Genomic DNA, 12936 nt, shown 5'->3' on the forward strand with positions numbered 1-12936 from the left:
TCAAACAACCTGACTCAGAACAGCATGAAAACAGTTGCTTACGCTTTGATTTTTTCCTCTTTACTTTCCAAAATCACTAACTTGACAGTGTAAACTTCTCAATAAATTAGCCAAATATTATTGCAAATATCACAGAATGAGCAGATATATTGCATAAGATTTCTCCCTGGTTTTTGAAATAGAAGCATTTCCATATGTTCAAAAGAAAACAACAAACTTCTCACCCCTTGTACTGTTGTAATGACTAATAGAACCTTTGGATCATGAGGGAAAATGAGAAGAAATAATGTAAAAGTATTAACTGGAATGAGTAGAAACACAGAGCTAGAGATTCTTGTATGTCACTGCCTCACTACAGTGATTAAAAAGAGATACTTGAGCAGTTCATAGATTCATAGAATCATAGAATCAAGAAGGCTGGAAGAGACCTCAAAGATCATCGAGTCCAACCTGTCACCCTAAACCTCATGACTATCTAAACCATGGCACCAAGTGCCACGTCCAATCCCCTCTTGAACACCTCCAGGGATGGTGACTCCACCACCTCCCTGGGCAGCACATTCCAATGGCCAACCACTCTCTCTGTGATGAACTTTCTCCTCACCTCCAGCCTAAACCTCCCCTGGCGCAGCTTGAGACTGTGTCCTCTTGTTCTGGTGCTGGTTGCCTGGGAGAAGAGACCAACCCCCTCCTGGCTACAACCTCCCTAAGTTGTAGACAGCAATGAGGTCACCCCTGAGCCTCCTCTTCTCCAGGCTAAACAGTCCCAGCTCCCTCAGCCTCTCCTCATAGGGCTTGTGCTCAAGGTCTCTCACCAGCCTCGCTGCCCTTCTCTGGACATGCTCCAGCAATTTAACATCTTTCCTAAACTGAGGGGCCCAAAACTGGACACAGTACTCAAGGTGTGGCCTAACCACTGCTGTGTGCAGGGGTACAATGACCTCCCTGCTCCTGCTGGCCACACTATGCCTGATGCAGGCCAGGATGCCATTGGCTCTCTTGGCCACCTGGGCACACTGCTGGCTCATGTTCAGCCTACTGTCAACCAGTACCCCCAGGTCCCTTTCCACCTGGCTGCTCTCCAGCCACTCTGACCCCAGCCTGTAGCTCTGCATGGGGTTGTTGTGGCCAAAGTGCAGCACCCGGCACTTGGATTTGTTGAATGCCATCATGTTGGACTCTGCCCATCTGTCCAGTCTGTCAAGGTCCCTCTGCAGAGCCCTTCTACCTTCTAACAGATCAACACCTGCTCCCAGCTTGGTGTCATCTGCAAATTTACTGATGATGGACTCAACCCCCTCATCCAGATCATCAATAAAGATACTAAACAGGATGGGGCCCAGCACTGATTACTGGGGGACACCACTAGTGACAGGCTGCCAGCTGGATGTGGCACCATTCACCACCACTCTCTGGGCTCGGCCCTCCAGCCAGTTCCTAACCCAGCACAGAGTGCTGCTGTCCAAGCCATGGGCTGACAGCTTGGCCAGAAGTTTGCTATGGGGAAGAGTGTCAAAGGCCTTGCTGAAGTCCAGGTAGACTACATCAACAGCCTTTCCCACGTCCACCAGGCTGGTCACCTGATCATAGAAGGAGTTGTAACACATAGAAGTGGTAGTAACACTCTTCACTGTATCCTCATGAAGTAAGACCTTAACAGAGATGAGTGAAACCATGTGACTATGTATCTAAGAACAGCAGGAAGTAGTGTTAGCAATTCAGCTGGTAATATTCATAGAATCATAGAATCATAGAATCAACCAGATTGGAAGAGACCTCCAAGATCATCCAGTCGAACCTACCACCCAGCCCTAAGCAATCAACTAGACCATGGCACTAAGTGCCTCATCCAGTCTCCTCTTGAACATCTCCAGCGATGGCGACTCCACCACCTCTGTGGGCTGCCCATTCCAATGGGCAATCACTCTCTCTGTGAAAAACTTCCTCCTAATATCCAGCCTATACCTCCCCCAGCACAACTTGAGACTGTGTCCTCTTGTTCTGCTGCTGGTTGCCTGGGAGAAGAGACCAACCCCTACCTGGCTACAACCTCCCCTCAGGTAGTTGTAGACAGCAATGAGGTCACCCCTGAGCCTCCTCTTGTCCAAGCTAAACAACCCCAGCTCCCTAAGCCTCTCCTCATAGGGCTTGTGTTCCAGACCCCTCACCAGCTTTGTTGCCCTTCTCTGGACACATTCTAGTACCTCAACATCTCTCTTAAATTGAGGAGCCCAGAACTGGACACAGTACTCAAGGTGTGGCCTGACCAGTGCTGAATACAGGGGAAGAATAACCTCCCTTGTCCTGCTGGCTACACTATTCCTGATACAGGCCAGGATGCCATTGGCCTTCCTGGCCTCCTGGGCACACTGCTGGCTCATATTCAGCCTACTATCAACCAGCACCCCCAGGTCCTTTCTGCCTGGCTGCTCTCCAGCCACTCTGTTGCCAGCCTGTAGTGCTGCTTGGGGTTGTTGTGGCCAAAGTGTAGAACTTCGCACTTAGTCTTGCTAAATTTCATCCCACTGGCCTCTGCCCACTCATCCAGCCTGCCCAGGTCCATCTGCAGGGCCCTTCTACCCTCCAGCAGATCAATACCTGCTCCTGACTTGGTGTCATCTGCAAACTTACTGATGATGGACTCAATTCCTTCATCTACATCATCAGTAATGATATTGAACAGGATGGGGCCCAGCACGTATTCTTCCTTTTCAGTCAACACTGAACAGAATTCCCAAGGATGCTAGCAGAGGAAATGGTTCAATAAAAAGTTCAGAGAACTTCAATCTTTTAAAGACCTCATGACACTCTTTAGAAGGGTAGGCGTTTCGAAGAGGTTTCATGTTGTGTGATTCCAATTCTGTGAAATTGTTGTTGTAGTAATTGGTGAATGCTATAAAAATCAGTATTTGGAATTCAGAGATTAAGAATTTTTTTTTAATTAGATGTGAAAGGGGCTATTTTTAGTTAGATGAGGAAAAAAAATTTCCTTTAAGCTTCAGTGGCAGTTATAGTGATTGCTGACTCACTAGTCTTTGAATAACATTGGTTTCTACAGGCACTATTGCAGAGATATGTACAGACAAATTTGATTTCTAATTTCTGTTTCTCTGCTTGTGTTTTGTGGCATGCCTTTGGATATAGAGAGTGCTCTCCAGCTTTTCTCAGAGCCTCTCTCATTCCCTGCATCAGAGTAATCAATCGGGTAGCAGAATGGGATCTGCTGAAAGTACTTTGCATTCTCAGTTCTTCAGAACAGCACAGCCTTACAAATGCAAGGTAATGTAACTGTGTATTCTAGACTTTCCTTAGGATACAAAAGTCTGCTGATCATTTTATTGACAGATTTAGACATACATTGCTCTACTTAAATTGTAGTGGAACTGATGTTTTACAGTTCATTAAGTGCAAATCTGGCAGTTCAATGTTGAAATCAAGCTCAGACTCCTTCTGTCATATTTTTAACTTCCATCCATTTGTTGTTAAAGGCTTTTATTCAAGGAAATGTAGGATCACCAAGTTTCTGAGCATCAAGTCAAAGTATGATCTTGGTATCACTATGGAATGGAAGGATACAAATGGCATGGGTACAGACAGGAGTGTTTTGCCACCACTGCTTCTTAGTGTTGTTAATGTGATCCTAGCTGTGGTTTATGACTTAAATGTGGATAATAATCAAGTAGTTTGCTCCTTATAATTCATATTTTCATGCAATTTAATTTCATTAATCTGAACTTCAAACATTCATCAATATATTCTTTTTTTAAAAACTCAAACTTTTAGGAAAAATCCACCGCTTTCCCAAAGTGTAAGAAGAAATCGAAAGAAGATATAAACTTTGCAGAGAACTATGAGTCATCTGGCTTTATCTACCCCTATAATGACCTCCTAGTTTGGGCAGTGTTAATGAAAAGGCAGAAGTTGGCAATGTTTTTCTGGCAGCATGGAGAGGAAGCCATGGTCAAGGCTGTTGTCGCTTGTAAACTCTACAGGGCAATGGCGCGTGAAGCTAAACAGAGCAACATGGTGGATGACACTTCAGAAGAACTCAAGAAGTACTCTAAGTATGAATTCTTAACGAAGTTCTGCAGTGCTTAGAATAGTTAGATATTTTTTAAATCTACAAAGAGTTTGTAAAGTTAGAGGTGTCATGGACTACGGAGTATAAAAGACATGGTGTAAGCTTTCCACTATTCATATTGTATGATGGAGCTTTGTGTTGCTGTGCAGTCTGGTTGAGAGTTAAAGGAAAACTATTAGCATGTTATCTAGTTGCATATTTGAAAATTGAAATACAGGTGACAAATACATGGCTCATTGTCTGCTAAAAGACCAGGTGGAAGACTGAAATTTCCCTTACAGCTTCACCTGCAGTTTGGCTTTTTGAAAAGCCATATGGCACATATGTGTTGTGTTTTTCAAATCTGTAGTATGGTAATGAATATACTGAAAATAGTGCTTAAATCCTGCTCTGCGTAAAGCCTAAAGAAAAATGCATACTGAAATAACTGAGTGAGTGAGAAATGAAAAGACCAAGAATTTTCTTCAAGTTTGTAGTTTCATGTTAGTGTTTTCTGGTAGTTTGTGTTGTTAATGACATGTATACTTTGTAGAAATCATGCCACAAATGCAGAGTACAATAAGATGTGCTGTCTTGTATTGCATGCAGCTCCAAACCTTAATTTAAAGAAAGGTGTTATCTTCTCATCAGTGTTTATAAATACATAAAGGGTGAGTGCCAAGGGGATGGAGTCAGGCTCTTCTCAGTGATGCTTTCCCACACTGCTGATGAGTCAGTTGTTGAACAAAATACACAGAACTTCATAGGGTCCATATGCAAACAAGGATTAGGACTAAACAGTTAGATTTACTCCTGAAAATACTTTTCATTATATATATTGATAAAACAATGGGGAAAATGGGAGAGAGCATACTTAGTGGGATTATTAGTTAATGGAGTTTTCAAACCAGCCTCTTTGGAGCAGTGATTTTGAGTTTTGACTGATGTCTATTATGTTAACCATAAATTTCTTTTTACTCTAGGGAATTTGGCCAACTAGCCTTAGATGTGCTGGACAAAGCATTCAAACAAAATGAGCAGATGGCCATGAAGTTGCTGACCTATGAACTAAAAAACTGGAGCAACTCAACTTGCTTAAAACTAGCAGTGTCCGTGGGGTTGCGGCCTTTCATATCTCACACTTGTACACAGATGCTGCTGACTGATATGTGGATGGGACGTCTGAAGATGCGAAAGAACTCCTGGTTTAAGGTAACATCACTCACTTTTTCTGAGCATCTAGATGCTGTTTGGATGCTTTATATGTGTCTTTATGGTTATGAAAGTGTTTGATACAGCTTCAGACAGATGTACTTAAGCATGGATTGTAATGTGCACATCTGGGAGAGAAAAGAAGGGTGGGGAGGAAAGAGAGTACTTGCTTCTTATGTACTTCTTTGCAAAAGCAGCTGTGGGATGACATTGCATTTTGTGAGTTGTTTTTTTTGCTGTTCCCGTTCTCTCACCACTCTTCAGTCCTACCCCTCCAGCTCTCCCTGCCTTATACTGCTGGTTCTCTGTCAGATCTGCTAATGGGAGGAATGCCTTCCAGACTTAAGGAGCAGTATCTAAAATATTCCCAGATACCATGACACTCATCAAAGCCACAAAACAGTCAAGAGCTTATTCATAGGGATCTAGGAGTATGACAGAGATTCCCTGCACTCGGTTTGTGCTGGCATCATGCATGCCTGACTAGGGCCTCAGGCCTATGCTATCACTTTTGAATTATTTTTTTGCCTCTTTAATTATGTCTCTGTTTTAGGTCATTATGAGTATTCTCCTGCCTCCCACCATCTTGATGCTGGAATTTAAAAGCAAAGCTGAAATGTCTCATGTGCCTCAGTCTCAAGACTGCCACCAGTTCACATGGTATCATGCGGATCAGAGTCCAGCTAGCTCTAAAGATGCCTTGTCTCCGGTTAGTCTGTGGTAATCAGTCATTTGTGTGTCAGGGTTTGTCTGTTTATCACAGTATAATCCTGATGAATAAAGAGAAGGTGATGAGCTGGAAGTGTTGGGGCCCAGTTCTCAAGAAGCAGGGGTTTGATCCCTGGTTTGGAAACAGACTGAAGTAACCTTGGACAAGTTACTTCACCCATCCTAGATGTCAGTGCAGAATTCTAATGAGATTATAATTATCTGTCCATTATTTCTGGGTACAAGGCCTGTTCAAGCTGCAGATAAATACTTGCACAACAACTTGTATACCAAGTAATCTAAGAATGGTTTCATATTATATGAAAAGTCATTTTCATAAAACTAAGTTCAGGTTTCTAGTCAAGCCATCCAATGGAGGAAACAGCAGAACTGAGGCAGTTTAGGTCCCGTCCTCTCTAATTCTCTCCTTCCTCCCACTCTACCTGGCTTGTGGCTTCTGCCCCACATCTCAGACACAACCTCACCCCCTCTCCATGGCCATCATTCACTCTTAGTCTTTCCTTGAGATTTTGTTACCCAAATTAGATCACAGTTCTTCCAGAGATTTAGCTCCTGCCCTCCTTGTAGAAAAACAGGGTCTCTCTACTTTCTGTCGCTTAAGCCTAGCAGAGGTGCCATTTAAAGCACAAGAGAAGCACTTGCTTTAGGCTTACTGACCTGAACTGCGTCCTGAAACACTCTGCAGGGACCTGTGGTTGTGCAGATGGCCTTCTTAGACCTGCCTGTGAGGAGCCTACAGAATAAATCTTTGCCTTTTAGGATCTGAATTTCCCCTAGATCTCTGCTAAATAGAACTGCCCATGCTTTCTTGTCCACAAAGCATTCCTTGAACAGAAAATTTCCTAAAGTTTTCAGTCTGAGGTAGACAGCAGGTGCAGAGAAACATTGGTCAGGCACTAACCAATGAATATAGCATTGTCAAGTGAGAGTTGTGAGGAAATATTTTTTCACTCTGCTCTGCTTATCTTAGAGTAGGTAAGCATTGTATACTGCTTGGCACCTTCTCAGTTAACTTTCAATTTGTGTACAATATAAAAGTGAACTATTGTTCAGGGATTTTGCAGAAGCGTGGTGGGCTCTTGTTTAGCACTTTACTGTGATGAAAAAAACCGTTTTTCCTCTGATGACCCAAGGAAATTTTGTGTAGTGGGGATAAATATGTCACATAAAAAGTGCTATACTGCAGATGTCTAGTTACTAGCAGTAACTAGTAGCGGTTTGGTTCCCTCAGCCTTGCCTGGCTATTGGCTCTGTATAGTTTCCCCAGACCTTTTTCCTTCATCTCTGAAAATTGTTCTCGGCAGCTTCTAGTCCTCTGTCAGTTGCTCACTGTTGTGTGTCTGCAGCTTATCTTAGGTTTCAGTGGTAATCAGGTGTTTGTACTTTCAGCAGGGTGCTCAGACAAATGCCAAACTCTGAATACAGAATCAAGCATGTTACTTGTATTTTTTGTAGGCAGATCTTCACAGAATCACAGAATTATGGAGGCTGGAATAGACCTCTGAGATCATCAAGTCCAGCCTATGACATAACACCACCACATCCACTAGACCATGTCACTAAGTGCCACATCCAGTCTTTCCTTAAACACCTGTAGGAACAGCAGCTTCACCACCTCCCTGGGCAGCCTATTCCAGTGTCTAATTATGCTTTCTGTGAGTGTGTCAGTGTGAGCTGAAATTCCCCCCCCACCGACAATAACCAGGCTAGCCCAGTCTGGAAGCAAATGAAGGCTGTATTTACAAGCAGAGTCTAAAATCTACAATGAAATGCAATGACTATGTACAAATATACAAAATTCACAACACTTACAAATATATACAATCAACAGAAAAGCATAACCGATCTCCCTTTGCTTCCCCCCAAGGGAACCCTCCCAAAGGGGTCTCTCTCTCTCCCAGGAGCTTCCCCCCAGACCCCCCTGGACAGAGAAGCAGAGTTAGTTAAACAGAAAGTTGTTAACTTAGCTGCCAAGGTCAGTGTGTTATCTTCAGCCAGAAGAGAAGAAGAAACAGCAGCCAGACAGCCCAGCAACTGCCCCCACTGCCGAACGCAGAATGTGCAGAGTGCCCACTTTGTTTTGGGTAATAGTTCTTAAACATTTCTATCTATCCAATGGAAGTGTTTAGAACAATCGTTATTTTGCTTTCTTACACCCAATAGTGACTTATTTACATTCTTTCACTTTCTCTGTTCTGAACTTTGCAAGGAAAAATTAAAAAGACAGTTTCAAACCATCACAATGAGGAAGTGCTTCCTAACATCCAACTTAAATCTCCCCTCGTGCAGTGTGAGACCATGCCCTCTTGCCTGGGAGAAGATCCCAACCCCCACCTTACTACAGCTTCCCATCGGGTAGTCGTACAGTGTGATGAGGTCCCTCCTGAGTCTCCTCTTCTCCAGGCTAAACAACCCCAGCCTCTCCTCATAAGACTTTCCCTCCAGCCCCCTCACCAGTCTCATTGATCTTCTCTGGATTCACTCCAGTATCTCAATATCTTTTTTGAAGTGAGGGGTCCAGAACTGCACAGAGTACTTGAAGTGAGGCCTTACCAGTGCTGTTACATCCCTAATCCTGCTGTCCACATTACTCCTGATACAGGCCAGGATGCCATTATCCTTCTGTGCCAGCTGGGCACACTGCTGGCTCATGTTCAGCCAGTTGTCAACCAGTACTCCCAGGTCCCTCTCAGCCAGGATGCTCTCCAGCCACTCATCCCCCAGCCTGCAGCGCTGCATGGGGTTACTGTGGCCAAAGTGTAGGACCCTGCACTTGGCCTTGTCGTAAGAACTTACTTCATAAGAACTTCTTTTATCCTCATCTTCTCATTAGATATACAATACATGAAAAAATAGCAATTAAATTCTATATTAAAATCTAATTATTTTACTCTTTTGACATTTTCTGTGCAACTGTAGAACTAAGTGGAAATGCAGAAATTATTGCCTTACTTCAGAATGTGCCACAGTTGTCAGTAGAGTTCTAGCTAATATAGTTATGTCATACTGGGAGTCGTGATTTATCTGTATTTCAGAGATGAGAAAAGTGAGACCCAGAGTATTTAAGTGACCTTGCTTATAGACTTACAGTAATGTGAAGCAGAAACAGGAGTGGATTTAGGTTTGGCTGACAGTCAGTCCACTGCCCGTAGTCATAAAAACAAACTCTAAAAGTGTGCGTGTTAATTATGGCAAATGAGGTGTTTATAACCAGATGAAAGCAAGCTATTGTAATGTTTTGTGTGTAAAGGAGAATGCTTAAAATCTGTGCCTGTCTTCCCTTTAACATGCCACAGCCTTTGCAATCATAGACCACGATTTCTTTGGTTTAAAATGTTGTTTCCTTTTAAAGAAGGATTATGATGTGGAGAAGGTTGCTCAGAAGTCTGGTGAAAGCCAAGTAGATGGTGGACAAGGAAACCTGCCCGGCACTAGGAAAATCTATGAGTTCTACAATGCACCAATTGTCAAGTTTTGGTTTCACACGGTTGGTCATAACACTAGAACTTCAACTACCAAACCCTCCCTTGATCCTTCAAATACCACTTGATACTGCTTCTACTTTGTCTAGCATGGATTTGTAGCCACTTAATGGTGGGAGTGGGTGGGAAGGTGTTTGATTATTCTCACACTCAAGTGAAAAATTTTTCCACTGAAGTCATGCAGCTTCATTAGAAAAACCAAACAAAACAGCAAAAACTAACAAACAAAAATAATGGTTATGAGGAACTAAAGAAAAATTCAGGCACAGCTTTTAACAGTGGTTAATATCACATGTAGAAATAGATTTGAAGTTGGGCTTAGCTGAAGAAACTATATCTGAATGCATGAATATTAATCTACAGATCATTTACTATAGATTAAGAGAAATATACATTTATTCAATCAACCTTAGCAACGAACCCTATGTCAGTAAAGCGGAGGATGTTTCAGATCAGGCACATGAACATAAATGTTAACATGGTATAATTAACTACTTTATAGTTAGTTAATATATATTCCACGTATATCTGTTTCTAGTAAGGTCTGATACCTTTAGAATATGTGCTTTCTACCTGATACTGCTCCTCATGTGCTTTGTAAGGCACTGATTAAACAGCAATGATTCTTGTAGCTTTGAGAATGATTACTTGCTCCTAGAGGAGGTTAGGATAAATTTGAGACACCGTGCAGATAAAGGGGTGTGATCTTATATATGGATTTGTGGCCCAGTGAACATGCACTGTGTGCTATAGTTCATTTTCTGTTCCTTTCTTTTCAGTGCTAAAGCACCAGTTTCCTGATAATGTATAAGGAGGGAAGATTTTGGTCTCAAAAATCTGACAGTACCCCAGTAGTTTAAATACATACTATCAGACTAATCACGTGTTAAGAAGTTTGCAGAAACGTGTGAAGATTTTTGTACTTACGGGTTATATATACTGTGTGTTTTGTAGATGGCATACATGGCATTTCTTATGCTTTTCACTTACACTGTGTTGGTGAAGATGGAACCAAGACCAAGTGTGCAAGAGTGGCTTGTTATAATTTATATTTTCAGCACTGCTATTGAAAAAGTCAGGGAGGTAAGTTTTCTCATTCGCACTTCTTGTCTACAGAGGGTATTTTATAAACCAGAGAGTGCCATAAACTGAGGAATGCCAAATTCTGTATTCTTTCAGTACAGAATTTAGAAAAGAATTACACAGGGCATTTACATAGGAGGAGTATTTTATCTGAGGACCAGTACTTGGGCTTTGAAAATACATCTTAAATGTTTGTCCTTAAATGTCTTATGTTTCTATGTAAAGCCATTGATAATGTGCAGGTTGCTTGAGAGTGATTGTTGAGATTGAAGCCTCAGTGTAGACACCTATTTCTTAACTTTTTTGAGTGGATCATCGAGCATGGAAAAATGATATTCTTATTGAAATTAAGTGCAGTTATTAGACCCAATCTTCTGCACACAACTTGCATTCCGAACCTGAGGCTGGGGACAAATACTATATGTTTCCTGAATTGTTGTACCTGATCGGGCATATCTTCACTGTAGAATCAGCACATAAACAATAGTAGTGTGACCTGTCCTTTGTGTCACATTTGATATACTGTGCTTTAAGGGGAATAAAACTGCAAAAAATGAGTCATAGTTTGGAGTGAAGGATGCTGTTATAACAGATACACGCTCAGAAGACTGCGATGTCAGTATGAAGGAGGCAAAGGATTTCATAGGGCAGCAGAAGTGCTGGGCATGTATTGAAGCTTGGATAAACAAACAAATTATGTAGCTGCATGAGATAAAATTGAAAAAAAAATTTACTTAAGGATTACCTAATTGCAAGCACTTTGGAAATCACTGTTGTGCTGTTGCATAATGTTGATGGTGAGACAATATAAACATCATCTGTTCTTTCTAGCATTATTATTCATTAGAGACTTTCAAATTCTCATCTTCTACTTGATTTTCTTTGTCCCTGTACTAGTTCTGGTGTGCTGGGAAAAACTTTGTGAGGCATTGTGTGTTACTTGTGCAGCTAATTAACTGTTGAGAGCCTTGTTATTTGTAACTGCAAAATCTCTACTCGCCTAGGTTTTGTCAAGTGACAAAGCCTTAGGCCCCTATCCTGCAACTACTTCCTCATGTAAGTTAGTCCAGCTGAACTGAGCAGGACTACTTGTTTACATTAATGTGTTCACATGCATAAATTCTTGCAGGACCAGGGCATAACATTTCAAAATCTCTCCTTTGCTTGGTACTTACCACTGTGATCTTACATACCACTGCATAATTACCCTCATGTGTGCAAAGTGTAAAGGTTTTATTTATGGCCTCCCAAAGATTCCACTTCACACATTTGCTCAGTGATGCTTAAAATGCCTCTGGGTCACCTCACAGTTCAAGGAGCAACATTTTATTCCTTACCTTGCTAGTTGCCAGCACACCTTTTTTTAGCATGTCCTTGGTGGAATACCAGGATCTTTCTTTATAATTTCAGTCTGAAATAAAAGACATTAGTTATTTTCCCACCAGCAAGGTTAGGCTGGTACTTTCCATGACTTAGAGGCTTTTGAAAAGGCTATTGCAGATCGTGACCATTCCTCTAGAAAATGCTAGTTAATTTATAATGATGCATATGCATAGGAGTTCTGTACTGGCTGATTTTTCCACTGAGGAACGTGCTCTTTAGTGAACTGGTTCAGGCTCAGAATAAATTTCTCCTTAGGAAGAGCTATCCTATTTGGTGTAGCACACTTGAGCGATATGATGCTATAGATTAAGTACAAACCTCAATTAACAGTGAAGGGCAACATAGAGTACAGGCCTAGGTAAAATAAAAAAGGGAAAAAAAGACAGAAAAGAAAAAAATTATATATTCCCAAATATCACAAAACAATTCAGGCAGAAAAGGTTAAAGAATGAATCTGTGACTTTAATGGAGTTCCACTGGGGTTTTTGTGTTTGTTTTTTTTTTTTTTTTTGTTTGGTTGGTTGGTTTGGTTTTGCTTTGTTTTTTATTCTACTCAGGTATTTATATCAGAACCTGGAAAATTCCACCAAAAAGTGAAGGTGTGGATTTATGAGTACTGGAATTTTACTGATTCTATAGCTATCATCCTGTTTATGATTGGTTTTGGCTTGCGTTGGTGTGATGCCCCTGTTCGAACTGCAGGGAGGCTACTTTACTGCTTGGATATAATATTTTGGTATGCTCGGCTCCTTGATCTTTTTGCCGTGAATCAGCATGCTGGCCCATACCTGACAATGATTGGGAAAATGGTAAGTATTGTTCTTTAAACAATATTTTTGCAGTTAGGGCATCATGTAAAGGTCAGTAGTGAGAGATGAGAATGACAGACAAAGGAGAGGCCACCTAATAATTTGTAGTGAATGTATTACCTGAAAATATCAAGTCTTTTTCTGTCTTTTAGTTGACCACAATCAGATTTCAGTTCTC

General features: G+C 41.6%; 1 protein-coding gene across 1 annotated transcript in view; it reads left to right on the top strand.

Annotated features, from left to right (window-relative positions):
* TRPM6 (transient receptor potential cation channel subfamily M member 6) overlaps positions 1–12936 on the top strand; it is an 86684-nt gene that overhangs the window by 40679 nt on the left and 33069 nt on the right. Inside the window, exons 15-21 of the mRNA XM_054397585.1 lie at positions 3145–3279; positions 3784–4064; positions 5044–5272; positions 5826–5981; positions 9354–9488; positions 10438–10566; positions 12507–12758. Coding sequence (XP_054253560.1) covers positions 3145–3279; positions 3784–4064; positions 5044–5272; positions 5826–5981; positions 9354–9488; positions 10438–10566; positions 12507–12758 — 1317 coding nt within the window. The remainder of the gene's footprint in view (positions 1–3144; positions 3280–3783; positions 4065–5043; positions 5273–5825; positions 5982–9353; positions 9489–10437; positions 10567–12506; positions 12759–12936) is intronic.

Source organism: Indicator indicator, chromosome Z (assembly GCF_027791375.1).
Source record: "Indicator indicator isolate 239-I01 chromosome Z, UM_Iind_1.1, whole genome shotgun sequence".
NCBI classification, from domain to species: Eukaryota; Metazoa; Chordata; class Aves; order Piciformes; family Indicatoridae; genus Indicator; species Indicator indicator.